Raw genomic sequence first — 15,040 nt, 5'->3', positions numbered from 1 at the left:
TATGGAGGCGATGATTACTTTTAAACAAACTTGTTCGGCATATTTTGTTTTTCACTAAAGCCCCGACAGCTTGTTGGCAGCCCGCTGAACCTCTTTCAGCAGCTCCACAGCAAAACAAGATGTCACAAGAACCATCCTGTGTTAGATGTTCACTCATTATTAGCTTTGCTGTTATTGTTACAGAGACAGTTACAACTTAGCTTTAACTTGGGACGAGTCCCGAAACTCTGAAAGTTTTCTTTTGTTTTTATTTTTTTAATCATTCTCAGATAGTAGAAAAATATCGTCTTTGGTGCCGACTTGGGATATATCGTGATGTATATTGTGACGTGTATCATGATACATATATTGCCAGACTCTTGCTAATTAGTGCTGCCACAAACGATTATTTTAATAGTCGACTAATCAGCGATTATTTTTTACGATTCGACTAATCGGGTCATGTGCAAACTGGATGTAAAGCACACATCTTAACCATCATTAGCTTAAAAATGACTAAAAACTAGATATATAGGATTACCTGCAATAATGCTAGTGTTAGAATGTTGTAAGATGAATTTGCCCGCTGAAAATAGCTAAAAAAAAAAAAATCTTAAGGAAAGTCTAAATTAGGCAAAATATCAAGCATGTAGCTGAAATATTAGCTAAACTCCAACATAGCCTAAAAAACCAAAAAGTCTAAATTAGTCAAAATAGCTAGCATGAAAAGAAGAAGAACATTCTTGGCACTGTGACATCAAACAACCAAGCATTTGTGGAGTTCAAAGACTTTATTGAAAATGTTGACATACTTATAAGGACCTCCAAGACTTCCCGTCTCCACCCAGAACAGGGAAGCAGCTTGAGAGTGCGCGTACGCAGCTTTAAGTTACACCTTCTATTGAGAAGAGTTTGGCATCATCATCATAATTATGCGACTCCCCGCCCCCAATCAATTGCTGAGTAAAAGAAACAATAAGGTCTGCCTGGTTCAACCGTAAGCACAGATTTCTCCCAAACGTTCTAAAACCAACCCAAAGACTGCTTTGTTAAAGGAAGGGTCACGTGTGCAGCTTTACCAGAACATAAAAACCGTCTTGGTTTCTGTCGGTGCGTGCACGAGCAGGGAGGATGCAGCAATACTTAAATAGAAGCCAGAAGGAAAAGTCTAGTGTAGTTCAGAAGCTTTGGAATTGATCACTGTCGGATGACGAGGAATATCAGACATTACGGATGGAAAAATCTGACAATTCTGGACATCAAACTAATGCCGTCACATGATAGAGAGGTTTTAAAATTAAATAAAATAATGGAGTGCCTGGAATTATCACAACTAAGACGCACCTTGATGGCGACAAACATGATGCAATTATTACGGCAGTGTTTCATTGGAAACAAGTGATTTATAAATAATAACCCAACCACTGACTTTTGCAAAGGAAAAAAACAGCAAAAGTTGAATGCACTGATGAAAAGTCACCAGCCTGACATGGTGCCGTTGCCTTTGAAACAATCTCTCCAGGTATCTCCTTGCCGGATTGAGTTGGACATACATTTAAGGCCAGATTCTTGTGATATTCCCTAGTCCCTTGCAGTTTGAGAAAACCTTAGGCTTCCAATTCCAAGCCCAGACCCAGTTTGTGGCCTCCTGCGTTGATGTTCTTCCCGTCGACCAGGCCGGCCAGGGTGAGTTTGACACCTGCACACACAGGAGCTGGAGCTAAGAAAATGTTTGATTTTTGACTAACTTGCCGTTCGTGAAGGCGTCTTACCTGGTCTGAGAGTTTGAGTGTAACCAACACCAACAAGGCTGTTGTTGTTCACTTTAGCCTAGAAAAGAAAAAAAAAAAAAGTCAGGTTTCACTCTCACTTTTGTGAAATTTCCGTTCATCTGCTTCTCCACTTACACTGATGGAAGCGTCTTTGTCCAGCTGGTATTTGGCTCCGATGCCGAAGCGGGTGCTGTTGCTGCCGGCGGTCCATGCCAGACTCACCGCCGTTTCTAGCTTGTCGCTCACCTTCTGGTAAATTGAGCCACCAAACTCAGATCCATCATTGCTGGAAAAAAAAAAAGTGAGAACTTCATGATACTGATAAGAAATAGTCAAAGAAAATTGCTTCAAAGAGCCACTCTAATCATGTTTTGGTGTAATTACAATAATCGTGGCATTTTTCTCAGACAGATAGAAACCCAATTTTAAGCTTAATTTTCTTTATGAGTATTTTTTTAAACTCTTGTTCCATTTTATGGGGTCCAGTGTGTGATCTCTCCCATGACAAAGGTGGACAGGGTTTTATTTCAGCCACGGACACCAGTAAAGATAAAAAAAATCTTTAAAAAAGTAAAATAAAATAATAAAGTTCAGCGCGCCGTCTTGTGGGGTCCAGATGACCCCGCTTTTAATGTAAACATGCTTGGTTACTTAAAATTGTTGTGAATCAGGAGTAGATGGAAAAACTCCAGATGGAAAGAGAGGATATTAGTGATGTAGAAAATAAGCTGGGCGAGCCACAAGCTCCCTGCTCTGCTCTACAGAAGGGGAAAGGGGGCGGGGTTGCTCTAAAGCCGACAGTCTGGCCAACAACAAAGCTCTGCTGAAACTCTGCAAAAACTATGTCCAAGAAAATAACAGTTTTTTTGGCTTAAAATGCCATAATCATAATTAAGAAAAACAAAACAACTGAATGTTTCTAAAATTAATTAAAAGATGATCAGAGTGGGACTTTAAGCTCAAAAATTTCAGCATTAGAAAAGAGACTTCTTCACACAACCAAATATCCAACAAACATACAGAAGCATAACCTCTGTTTTACAAATAAAAACTTCTGTTTTGGGACTACAAACTGCAAAAATTCAGAAATTTTTAAAGAAGTCCCATTTATCTACTCACACGTTTGTATGCAGCTGGAAGTCTCCGGTCTTGTAGCCGATAGCAAAGTTGTTTCGGATCATTTTGGATTTGGCCGTGTCGAAGCTCATCTGGTAACCGGCGAGCCAACCCTCGTAGCCGACAACGCCATTTCCGTGGATCGTAGGACCGGCAAAGTCGAAGTCGACGTCGCAGCCCAGGTTGACGTACTCGCGCTTGTAGGCAGCCTTCACCTTCCCACTTTTCTTGCTGTAAATGAAAGAATTTTGTGAGAACTCAGTAAAGACACACCCAAGTCAAATTTTATAAAGTTATTATGCAAATTCTCACACTCAAAATCATTTTCTGGATCAAGAACTTCACATTTTTGATCCAGAAAGATTAAACTTTTTTTTTTTTTTTTAAATCAAGCCATGATTTTTATGTTTGTGTTTGCTTTTTTATCTCTGGAAGTAGATTCTAAAACAACCCGCAATAGGTGAAATCTGCAACGAAGGCTTATAGATGTTTTAAAACCCATCACTAGACAATTACAGACCTTTATCAGAAAAACTTTTACATTTTTCTCTCGTTTGAACTCTAAACTTCAAACCTTCCTAGGAAAATTAGTAATTTTTTGAATGAAAACAAAGATCTGATAGTGATTAAACATTGCAGAAGTCACAGCACGGAGCATCTTGATTGGCACTGGTCTACAGCCAATCAGGACGCAGAACACAGTGCACCAAGTCAATAAAATAAGAATGTGCAAAATTACGCTGAGAAAGAAAAAAATCTGCAAATGATTAACTGTGATATATTGCTTTTTTTTTAAAATATAAAACAATAAACTTTTTACTAAGGTTTTAAATTTATTGACAAGTTTTCCCTTTTGTAGCACCTTTTACTGTCATTTGTTATTGCCAATGTTGGTACTTTGACCTTTTTTCATCTCTGCCACGCAACACTTTGTAGTTCTTTTCAAATATTCTAAATAGTTAGATTTCTAAAACCTTAAATCTTTAGCACTAAGAGTTAGTTTACCATTAAATCGAGTTACTTTAGAACATAGTTTAGCCTTTAAATTTCCTTTAACTGCCATTATTTACACATGCTTTCTACATGAGGAGCACTTTTCTATTTATTTTGCACATTGTGATTAAAACAATTTGCATCACCCTTCAAGATAACGCAAAAACACTGCAATATAATCATTTAATCTGGACAAATAGTTTTACTTCACATGTGAAACAGTTGAAGGAAAACAGAGCCAATGCTGTTTTTTCTACACACAAAAAACTGTCAGAAAACAAAAGAGTAAAAGCTACAAACAACAGTGAAGAGTAACTAAACCCTCGTTCCATACTGGGACCCCGGTCACATGGCTGGCAGCGACACAGGTCATAAGCATGTGCAACAAAGATCAAGTTTCCAGAATTACTCATGCAGAGAGGCCACAGCCAGTCCTGCCTACAAACACAGAAAACTAATTTTAACCACCATCTTACCCGGTGTTTGGTGAGAAGGTTGTGTCAAAAGTCAACTTCAGTCCCTTTGCAATCTACGAGGAGCAACAAAAGTTTAACACAAAATACTACATTGAGTATTGAACCTGCAATTAAAAATGATTGTGACAATACCTGATCTTCAATTGTGATTTCGGTTCCCAATGTGTTGTCAGTGTTCCACTTCTCGGTGAAGGTCAGACCATATTCGGCTCTCTTGTATTTGGTTTCCAGGGTACCAGAAACCTTGCTGGTATCAGTGTTGGAGGAGCCAGATGTTTTGAATTCCTACATGAGACAGTTTTAGAAAAATAGTAATCAGAATAAAATCGTATATTTTTTTTATAACATCTGCACACACAAATAAATCAGGTATGTGCTAAAACAAAAAACAATAGGATGTATAATTCTGTTTGACATCACTATAGAAAGATTGATCAAAAAGCAGCAGTTTTGAAGCATTAAAATGGACTTCAGGATTATCTAGTGACTATTATATTCTTGTAATATACCTTATCTTAAAAAAAAATAAATCAATTACCACTCCACTAGCTGACTTTGTCTTCACGTCAAGCTTCACCACACCAAATCCTGTGAAGGACACGAACAATATGATTTGAAATCAAGTGAAACAATTTCAGAGATGTAATTCAACAAGTTGAACTCGATCTAAAGTCAGGAACAATACCATAGCCTTTGTCGAAGATGTCCTTGGCAGACTTGCCCAGATCAGCATATGCAGGGGGCACGGCCATCGCGACTGTAGACAAAACACAAATGTCAACTTGGATGTCTTTTCCAACAGTGAGTATTTCAATGACACACAAAAAAGGTCACTAAACATAACTGAGTAACAACAACCAATCGTTAACATTCCTCTCAGCATTATGATACATGAAAACAATTGCCAAATAATTTAAATTATGGGACTAATAATGTTTTACATTTGTCACTTAAAGTGCACTTTTAACTCCAATTAATGTGTTTTTAATTTGCAAAGTATGTCAATTAAACGCTCCGACTAACTTTATAATTGCAAACTCCAAGAAAATAAAGTTGATCTTTATTTTTAAGAGCATTTCAATAAGTTTGTTAGCAAGAAAACCTCATTACACAGCTAATGCTAAAAAAAAGTAATAAATAAGGAGTTACAGCACACACTTAATTCATACAAGCACGTCAGAACTTAATAGAATATCTTCAACGACTTTATCAATGATTCAGGTAAATTAGGGAATTACTGTTTGAAGGAAATTATATAGCAAGAACAGTTTTATGCTAATGGTGTAACGATCCTTTTGGTTCACATAGCCTGACAGTCGACTGACAAGGTTGCGGAGAAGGAGAGAAGCCATTTTGGTCAAGCCTAGTCCTTATCAAATATTACTGCACATGAACTGAGGGACAGACAAGCCCTGTGACACCGAGCTGCTTGTTCTTGCTCTGCATGTCTAAGCGGAAACGTGCTATTCGATTTAGCTTCGAGGGCCAACACTGCTAGCATGCGGCATGCCGGTAAGTGAAACGTCTTAGCAAAAACTCGCTACTAACTAAAAGAGAGACTCCGATAAGCTTTAGACCGAAAAAACAGAAGCCTTACCGGTTGGAGGAAGAGTTATTAAAAGCTGAAATTGTTTTATTGGAGGTGTATGTCACGCCACACTGTCAGGGCAGGCGTCACCGGCTGGAGGGCGAGCTGAAGGAGACTGCTCTGCAACCAAACCTTTACCTATCAGCTCCCCGCTCAGGCCCAAGGGCTGTCCACAAAAGTGCCTTGATAAAAATATCACTTATAAAATAAAATAAAATAAAATAAAAAAGTTATTATTATTATTATTATTATTACTATTATTATTATTATTATTATTATTATTATTATGTGTTAATATTTAAGTAACGTGTGAACTGGCACAAAGTCCTTTAGTTGCACGAAAATAAAGTCACAATCTGCCAAATGTGAATAAATTATTAGTTAACACTTCGATTGAGGACACACAAGACATGTTTTTAGCACGTTGGTCCAACACAGGGATCTGTAACCTTCAACTCTTAGAGCCATTTGGGTTGATTTCTTACTGACTACAACCCAGTAGGAGTCACAGTCTTCATTCACCCTTTAAAGAAATAAAACACTGATTTGTATTTATGCTATTGTTACTATTATGATAAAAATAAATACATTGTTGTTCATTTTGCATGGAAATAACCCCACAAACATAGAATACTGGTTGTGCTTATTGACGTCCATTGATTTTTTGTAGTATAAGACAGGATGCACAAATTTGTGTCAAAAATGTTGTAGTTTGACTGATACCTACTGTCCTTCAAGTGTTTGTAAATAAGTTAAAGTTCGAGTTAGTTTACTTTTTCCCCTTTATTACTTTCTCGCTTTTTACTTTATTGTTACTTTTTAAAATTTAGAAAAGTTTTTATTTACTTTTAATAAACGAGCCACAATGGAGGGGAAAAAGAGCCACATGTGGCTTTTTTTTCTTTCTTCTTTTTTTATATAAATTTTAATTTGTGTTTCCAAATTGCTAATTGGATATAAAAACACGTGGTAATGCAACAGTTTTACAACAACTGAAAATCAAGTCTGGTAAATGCAAATAAATGTATAAAAGTGTATTAAAATTTGAATAGAAAAAAATGTCTTTCTATTTTACATTACAGATTTAAATCATTTAGTAAAAACAAAATGTTTTTTTTAAGAGTGAAGTTTTCATTTAAGCAAAAGTTTTATCTCAATAGATAGTTAGCTGAACATTACTTGGTTTTCAAAAATAAATCTGTAGAAATTACTATCCCCCAAAAGAGGGCGCTACAACCAACCTCAGCATGTGAGCTGAAGTAGAAGTTAGCTCTCCATACCAGTAGGTGGCAGTAATGTACCTCAACGCTGTGTGCCATCCGCCGCCATAAACTGAAACCAGAACCAGAAGAAGAAGTTAGCTTTGCTCAGACAAGCTAATCATAGTATCTAGATCAAATTTTATTTTCCATTTAAGTACTGTAATCATATTTCCAAGACAACTGTGAATCGAAAAGAGGTATGCCTCGATTAATTTAATAACCAAGCATTTTTGAGAAAACGTTTGTTTTCAGTCTTTTTCGTCATAGTTCCTTAAAATTGTTTTGTTTTTGTACTTTAGCGACAGTGCTTGCTATTGGAAGATTCTGCACGTTCGTTTTGTTTTCTTGTTTTTTTAATCTAATATGACATCGGTAGGCCTTCGGTGCCTTCTGAACTCTTTGGCTTTACTCGTCCAAAAATGAAAAGCATCAATTTCGTTCATTTATCATCGATTTGTCCACGGAGTTAGCCGCAGGCGTGTAGTCCTTAAACCAAAAGCACGTGGAACTGTGGTTATAGGAACACCAAGATGTTTGGAAGTAGTTTTATAGTCTTATCATGGTTATCTATGACTTTCTATTTAATCTATTGAGATTATAACGGTCTGCGGTTTGTGTTCTTCAGCGTGGGACACCTCACCATAATGCTGGGAAATCCTCCAATCATTGAACATTTTTTTCAAGCGTGTTATCAATATTTCCAGGCTAGAGTAACTATTTAAAAATAATTAATTAATATATTTTAATTTAATGTAAGTCGTTTTTTATTATTTTGTTTACATTTGTATTTATTGCACTTAGGACACTCTAAATTAGGGTGTACGTCATTAATTGTGTGTGTATACATGTATGTGTTTGTATTACTTGCAACATATATTTCCCCCCATTGGTAATAACTGTATTAAAGTCACCTCATATTTACATGTCTTTTTCGCATGCTCTAACATTTGACAGTTGCTATGGAAGTGGAGGAGTTCAAGCCAAGCATGCAGGAGCTGAAGAGCTCAGAAGTCAGTGTAGAAAATGATAATGGTGAGTCTATACTACATATATAACCAATGCACCCCCCCCCCCCTTATTTTTGCCTTTCTATGTCAGCGCAGGGTGATCATTTTGATTGAATATTTTAATCAAAAATAAGATGTAACATCTTTGTGTATTGTTTGCTCTGTCAGCTGCCATGGAAGTGGATGAAGTCAAGTCAAACATGCTGGACCTGGAGAGCTCAGAAGATGGCAAAAGTCATGAGAATGGTGAGTCCATAATCTTTTAGAATTACTTTTATTTGATATGATCTGCATTTGTCTCAAACCACAAAAACTTTTTCTTTTTTGTTTTGTTTTTCTCAGGAAGTGTTCCAAAAATATCGTATGAGTTCCCATCGTCTCAATATGCCACTCCCAGCCAGCCAGCATGTGTTCAGAATGGCGCTGACTGTCTGCATCTGCAGAAAGAAGCCGTTGTGGTTTTAACTAGACTTCCTGAACACGTTATCAGTGCCCTGCAGTCGCCAAAGACCGAGGAGGTGTACAGCGATGCCGAGTCGTGGATGGAGGCTGAATCCGATACTCTGTGGGAACCGGGGGATGATTCAGATGATTCCGATGCCCCACGCTCCAACAACAATCGAAAAATCCTTAAGGTGAAAAAGAGCGGCACATCAGAAAAGCCCAAACGGGCTGTGAGCAGTAACAGCACAAGTTCAGGTGAGATTACCAACACAGAAAGGAAAATGAGACCCACTCTGAAGAAACTCACATGTTTGGTGTTTTTAACATCTCCTTGTGGCATTTCTTTGTTGATGGAGGACATATATAAAGAAAATTAAGCATAAATTAAATCTCTGCGTACGAATTAAGAGCACCCAAAAAAAAGCAGTTAAAAAAACTAAAATGAACTACTGCTGCTCCGCAGAAACTAAGTCCTAGAAAAAAACACCACTGGAAACGCTTTAACAATAGATCAAAAGATGATCAGAGTGGGACTTAACATTCATTTTATAAATAGAGCAGTGACTAAATAATAGATATATTTTTCTTAAGGTTCAGTCTGGTTTATATCCATCTATGCCTATGATCACATTTAAAGTTGATGCATGTGAAATTCTGCGCGGTGGAAACTTCAAGAATAGCAACATGTATCTGATTTATGCAGTATATTTTTTATCAGTGCTTTTTTCTATCATCATTAGTATTAAATATTAGATAAAGCTTCAAAAAAAAAAACTCAAGTAACTGAGTGCTCGGGTATGACTCAAGTCAGTTCTTTCTGGTCATTAAGGTAAGTTATGGTTTATTTTGGTTCAGTTTAGTTCAAAATGACTTAATTGAATTTCTTTTAGCCAAAAAAAAGGAAACCGAAAGCAATATTTAAAGCAATAATCTGACTTGACAATCCAAGTATGGCAAATACAATCACTGTTCCTGTGTGTGTTAAGGTTGTTTAACTTACAGGCACCTTTTTTTTTTCTTTAGTTCATGACATTTTTCCCACTTAGCTTAGTTAGCAAAACTGCAAAGAAGTCAGAGCTGTTTTTTTAATAAGCTTTATTGGTGTTTTTATTTTGGAGAGCTAAACCAAAAATAATTAGATGAGAGAATATAATAAAAAAAAAAAAGAAAAAGCCCTCATGGTTGATTCATATGTCATCTGTAGAAGTTGCAGCAGAATTCAAGGGTCTTTTTGACCCACAGCTTCTAATATTGAATGATGTCTGCTAACAGTTCCACATCTTCTGGTTTTTTTTCTGTGTTTGACAGAGTTTGTGATAGTGGATGAGTCCAAAACAAGCGTTCCAGAGCCCAAATCTAGCGTGCCGGAGCCCAAATCTAGCGTGCCGGAGTCCAAATCAATCGTGCCGGAGCCCAAATCAAGTGTTCCAGAGCCCCAGAAGTCCAAGGACGGCGTAGACAACAATAACGGTAAATTCATAAACGGAACAACAGCTAATATTTCAAATGAGTCACAGACTGCAGAGGTTGATCTGGCCAAACATCACACTGATGCTCCAATTAGAATATAAGTATTCAATGTATGCAGTTTAAGAACACTTTATAAGCATTTATGACCCCAAGTACTTTTTATGTTTGAATATCAATATGGTCATTCTTCAAATTTGTGTTTAAAAAAAAAAGTCACTTTATCATTGCATTTTCATTTACAATGAACTTAAGCTTTATGTCAACTTTTTAAAGATTTTTTTTTAATTGTTGTGTTTTTTATGTTGGTTTTAACATGAACATTGGCCAGTTTTGGCATCTATATTTGCATAAAAATCAGTTCAGATCTTTTGTAGAATCTTTATTCAGAAAAAGTTTATTATTTGCATTTTGATAACAATTGAAAATACACGATAACTCAACAAATGTCAGATTAATTAATTTTGGTACAACAGGTTGATCAGTTTTTCTCTTTTGCCTTAAAGTCTTAAAAAAGGAAATTCATGATTACTAAGATTGTATTTTTGTATTTTAAGTTTCTTCAGCAGCGAATGCAGGCACCTCTATTATATCAACCTTCATGGGACACTGCAACGAGGAAACCAAAAATGTCCGGCCTAATTTGCCGGAGAAAGAAGTCTCTCCGGGCATGATGATCATAGCCAGGAGGAGGGCCATGGAGTGGAAGCGGGGCAAAATCGCAGAGATAATTACAAAAGGTATGACAAAAGTGGGGAAAAAAGTTGCATAATAAAAAATTTGTAATAGGATTTCAAAATTTTTTGAAGATATATTAGATTTTTCAGATTTTAGACTATCCTCCTATATAAAAAATCAAGTAAAAATAATTGACCTAAAGTTAAAACTTGAGTTTTTGTTGCAGATTTTTAATGTTTTTTTTTTTTTTTTTAACTAGATAATTTGCTACTTGGATATTGTTTTTAATACCATTTTCTATCCTTATGAAAACATGACCTATGACCTGTTTGCCTGGCACCACTCACCTTTTATTACTTTTTCAAAAACCTTTATTTAAAGTTGTTTATGATGATCGTTATTGACAGAGTTTGAACTTTTTTCTTGTGCTTCATTGCAGAAGACGGACGGTTAAAATACAAAGTCGTTTTTGAAGAAAAAGGCAAGAGTCTCGTATCGGGACATCACATAGCCTTCGACTTCACGACCCGGCTGGTGGAGCTGTACATCGGCGCCCGCGTTGTGGTTCAGTCCCAGGAGGACGAGCTTTGCTTCCTGCCTGGAGTTCTGGGCGAACTCCCCAACAGAAAGAACCGCTTAAGGTTTGACGATGAAGCTTCTTCAACAGTTTTACAAACTTATTTGTGCTTCTAAGTGGTGTTAAAAGGAAAAATAAAACAGAAGTTAAATTAGCTTTTTTTTTCTTTTATGTGACTTTATTTTGCAGGTTTCTGGTTTTTATAGATGATCACACACCAGTTTATGTTGGTTTACCTTCACTTCATCTCGTGTGCAGACCGCGTAAGTTTTCTTTGGTTCACTAATAGTTTATTTTTTAACGGAATAAAACAAAACAGCAACAGTAGTTTGTGAATATGAACATAAGGTATTAGGACTTATTAGGAAGGCTGATTAATTTCTTCTTTCTATGTCATTTCTGCTGCACGTCTGTGAAGGTTGTGCATGTTTTTTAATTGCATAATATCTCATATAGATATATATTCAAGCAAGTCAGATCTTTTTTTTTTACTTTTAGTTACAGGTAAATAGGGTTTGATGTTAAATCAAACAAAAAAAATATCTGACCTGATTTCAATGAGAGAAAGTAGCTCAAAATTGAAAAATCTTAATTTTTGCTTAAATTTTTGTGTCTAAAAACACATTTTTCAAGTTAAAGGGTGTTAGGAATCTGTTTGTTTCATTAGATTAACCGCTACAGATTCAAGCTTTCATCTAATATAAAAAATAATTTATTTTTTCATTTTTTCATCTGTTTGAATAATAAATCACTATGAAATAAAAAATGTTCTTTTTATATTGAAATTACCTTACACCCTCAAATGCAGCAAAGTGCTAAAATTATTTAAAACCCCGACAAGTTTTATTGAATTCCCCAAACTCCAAAGTTTGATTTGATTAATTATATCCACACCTCATCACTATTAAATCAAATTTTATATGAATCTACTGACAAAATTGATCCACAGTTTTTTATTGTTAGAAATTTTTATTTGTAGTTACTCATATTGTTTTTATTTAGTTGTATTTTTTTTATTCTGTTTTATTGTAGTTAATTTCTGTCTGGTTTAATTAAATCTATTTTTTGTTAAAATTTGTTAAAATTTGAAAAAGAAAAAAGTTAAATAAGCAAAATTAAAATTTCCGTGTGTGTATTCAATCAGACTTTCATCAGTATTAATAGAAACTAATTGAAAATAATCTATGCAATACACTGAGTTTTTATATATATATATATATATATATATATATATAAACTGCAGTTTTGTTTGGTTATATTGTGGTCACATGATGCTTTTCCATCATTTATTGATCATATCTGTACATTTAACTATGCACAATACAGACGACTGATCGTTCTTCTCCTTTCTCCTCAGTGGATAATGTTTTGGATGACCTTCCGAGCGGCATTCACAAGTATTTCATAGCACAGTATTTAAAGAGATGGCCATACCCCCATTTAACACGCTACAAAGTGGGGCAAACCATTACTGTAGATGTGAACGGAGTCCCAGAGAAATGTGACGTCCACAGCGTGGACTGCAGCTTGATTTTGGTCGTTTATCAGGTCAGTGTATTTTATTGATGTGCACACTCCCCTCAACAAGTACATCAATTTCATGCAGGCAACTCTTATATAGTTTTAATCCTATTAGGCAAAACATTTTAGTTTTTGTACGTTTTAAATGTCAGAAATGGTTTTTAGGTTTGAGCGTAAAAGTTTTTCTAACAAGATTATAATTTGGATTTAATAAATGCATCCAAATATGAAGTGGGCGGCACCCACAAGGAGGAAAAGGTTACTTTCGGGTATGAAAATGATCTACCGAAAATATAATATTTCATAATTTTCATAATCATATATATGGATATAGCTTACTCTGACAGGATTAAAAACAAGCATTGTGTAGGCCCTTTAAAAACATGGTCATTATTGATGAATTCATTGGATTTTTGATCTGTGGCTGTTCTTTTCTCTTTGTTTTGCAGCATAATCAGATGCGAGAGTGGATTCACAGAGGCTCCGTACGATTGGAACACATATTCAAGTTGTTGAAAATGGACGAACAGACAAAGCTGAGCACTGAAGGGGTTCCAAAGACCAATAGCTAAACGAAGGCCTCGCCGAGCGAAGAGAACATTTGGCCGAATCCGAATTGCTTCCCTAACCCTACGGCTTCTCCCTTCATTTTCCCTTCAAGACGAAAGACATGGAAAAAATTGTATCTTCAAAACTTACGTTTAAATACAAACTGCAGCTCATCCTTACAAAAACATCACTATAGCTTCAAATGCCCCAACAATTAAACAATAGGGAGGAGCCAGAAAGGTAGGGAAGCAATTCGGTCTAGAGCAAAGAAAAAAAAAAATCAAGCATGACTCTTCTAACTTGCTTTGTGAATTTATTTTTCCGGCCTCTCGTTTGAGGCTAAATATCTAATAAAGCATTCAAATTTTGTATCAAAATCCACAATTTTGTTTATACAAAGAACTTTTACTTGTAAAGCTGTACTGTAGACTTCTAAAGTTGTCCATATGAGGTTGACATGTTCCCCAAATGCAAAAAGTTTTGTGAGAAGGCCCAACCGTTCCTTTGAGTTAGCGTGTTTTCTCCATGCGGTTAAAAAAAAAAATGCTTCGTTGATTGACTGATGACTCCAAATTGTCATTTGGGTGTGAAAGTGTGTGGTTCTTCGATGGACTTGGACTGGTGATGTGAGCTAAAGTAACCCTCGAGACCCTGACGGAACCACGGATAGAAGGAAAAAGCTTCATTTCTACTGTTACCTTAAATACTATGTCTTTATTTTAGTTCTCAGTTCTTTAAATGATGATTTTTTTTTAACCAACTCATTTCAAGTACTCACGTTTTCTTTATCACATTTTTATTATTCTGTTTATTTTGAAATAAAGAAGTTTCTCAATATGTTTCTGCTTTGCTGCTTTTATGTAATTCTGTATCTACTGTACAATACTGATGTAAATTAAAATTAGCCTGCACAATCAAGACTCTATGGTTCTAATAGTAAATGGCATGTATGTGTAGAATTCTACTGCTTTTTAAAAGGCTCAAAGTGCTTTAAAGTCACAGTCCATTCACCCACAAACTGATGGCCGCATCAGTGTCGAACACGTCCCAACCTATAACTACAAAGAGGGTTCCCAAGGACACTTCAACAAATGGGCAGGCAGGACAGAAATCAAGCCTGCGATTGTCCAATACGAGGTCGACCGCTCTACCTCTGCACCACGACCGCCCCCAAACCCAGTTTCCCTCATTTTGAATCCACAATTCATAACTTTTTCCAACATTTTCCTCAGTGATGCTTTCCAAAGACAGAACACCATCTAGAATCTGCATGTTCTCAGTGTGCCCCCACTGACTCACCGTTCTCGTCTCCATGCTTTACTTGCTTGCACACGTGAGTTTCACTGTGGGGGAAATGTTCACATTTACTGTAGCAACAGAAACAAACAGCTGTAAGACATCCAGACTGTAAAAGATTGACATAAAGGAAGTTGTTCTACTTCATGCTTAAAAGTTATACATAAAAAGTTATTTTTTAATGAGCTGTTCATGATGTTTGTTGTTCTCTTCTATTAATTCTTCACTTTAACAGGTCTGTTTGGGTCATTTAGAAGCAGTGTAAGTGTGTGTGTGTGTTTTTTATAGTACTCGTCACATCCTCATTTTTTGAGT

At 35.9% G+C, this 15,040-nt stretch overlaps 2 protein-coding genes across 2 annotated transcripts; one reads left to right on the top strand and one right to left on the bottom strand.

Moving 5' to 3' along the window:
* Positions 1 to 755: 755 nt before the first annotated feature.
* Positions 756 to 6,091, bottom strand: vdac2 (voltage-dependent anion channel 2). The gene is made up of 9 exons (XM_024297018.2): positions 5,934 to 6,091; positions 5,022 to 5,093; positions 4,875 to 4,924; positions 4,469 to 4,621; positions 4,337 to 4,389; positions 2,871 to 3,098; positions 1,887 to 2,037; positions 1,752 to 1,809; positions 756 to 1,678 (listed from the first exon to the last, which is right to left on the bottom strand). Exons 2-9 carry the CDS (start codon positions 5,086 to 5,088, stop codon positions 1,587 to 1,589), a joined length of 852 nt encoding a protein of 283 aa, XP_024152786.1. The 5' UTR covers positions 5,089 to 5,093; positions 5,934 to 6,091; the 3' UTR covers positions 756 to 1,586.
* A 1,122-nt stretch (positions 6,092 to 7,213) lies between these two features.
* On the top strand, positions 7,214 to 14,343 carry LOC112161678 (histone-lysine N-methyltransferase SETDB1-B). The gene is made up of 10 exons (XM_024297016.2): positions 7,214 to 7,383; positions 8,141 to 8,218; positions 8,362 to 8,439; positions 8,536 to 8,892; positions 9,946 to 10,107; positions 10,662 to 10,844; positions 11,222 to 11,423; positions 11,549 to 11,622; positions 12,717 to 12,907; positions 13,330 to 14,343. Exons 2-10 carry the CDS (start codon positions 8,146 to 8,148, stop codon positions 13,450 to 13,452), a joined length of 1,443 nt encoding a protein of 480 aa, XP_024152784.1. The 5' UTR covers positions 7,214 to 7,383; positions 8,141 to 8,145; the 3' UTR covers positions 13,453 to 14,343.
* The last annotated feature ends 697 nt before the right edge of the window (positions 14,344 to 15,040 follow it).

This window comes from Oryzias melastigma, linkage group LG15, assembly GCF_002922805.2.
Source record: "Oryzias melastigma strain HK-1 linkage group LG15, ASM292280v2, whole genome shotgun sequence".
NCBI classification, from domain to species: Eukaryota; Metazoa; Chordata; class Actinopteri; order Beloniformes; family Adrianichthyidae; genus Oryzias; species Oryzias melastigma.
The sequence above is the reverse complement of the archived record's forward strand: the minus strand, read 5'-3'. Positions and strand labels throughout refer to the sequence as shown.

Bases quoted from the DNA above. Each gene is read 5' to 3' on its own strand.
- vdac2 (XM_024297018.2), bottom strand. From the start codon at position 5,088: ATGGCCGTGCCCCCTGCATATGCTGATCTGGGCAAGTCTGCCAAGGAC. The intron at 4,622-4,874 runs GTAATTGATTTA...TGTCTCATGTAG, and splicing joins CAAAGTCAGCTAGTGGAGTG to GAATTCAAAACATCTGGCTC. The intron at 4,390-4,468 runs GTATTGTCACAA...TGCTCCTCGTAG, and splicing joins AAATCACAATTGAAGATCAG to ATTGCAAAGGGACTGAAGTT.
- LOC112161678 (XM_024297016.2), top strand. From the start codon at position 8,146: ATGGAAGTGGAGGAGTTCAAGCCAAGCATGCAGGAGCTGAAGAGCTCA. The intron at 10,845-11,221 runs GTATGACAAAAG...GCTTCATTGCAG, and splicing joins CGCAGAGATAATTACAAAAG to AAGACGGACGGTTAAAATAC. The intron at 11,623-12,716 runs GTAAGTTTTCTT...CTTTCTCCTCAG, and splicing joins TCATCTCGTGTGCAGACCGC to TGGATAATGTTTTGGATGAC.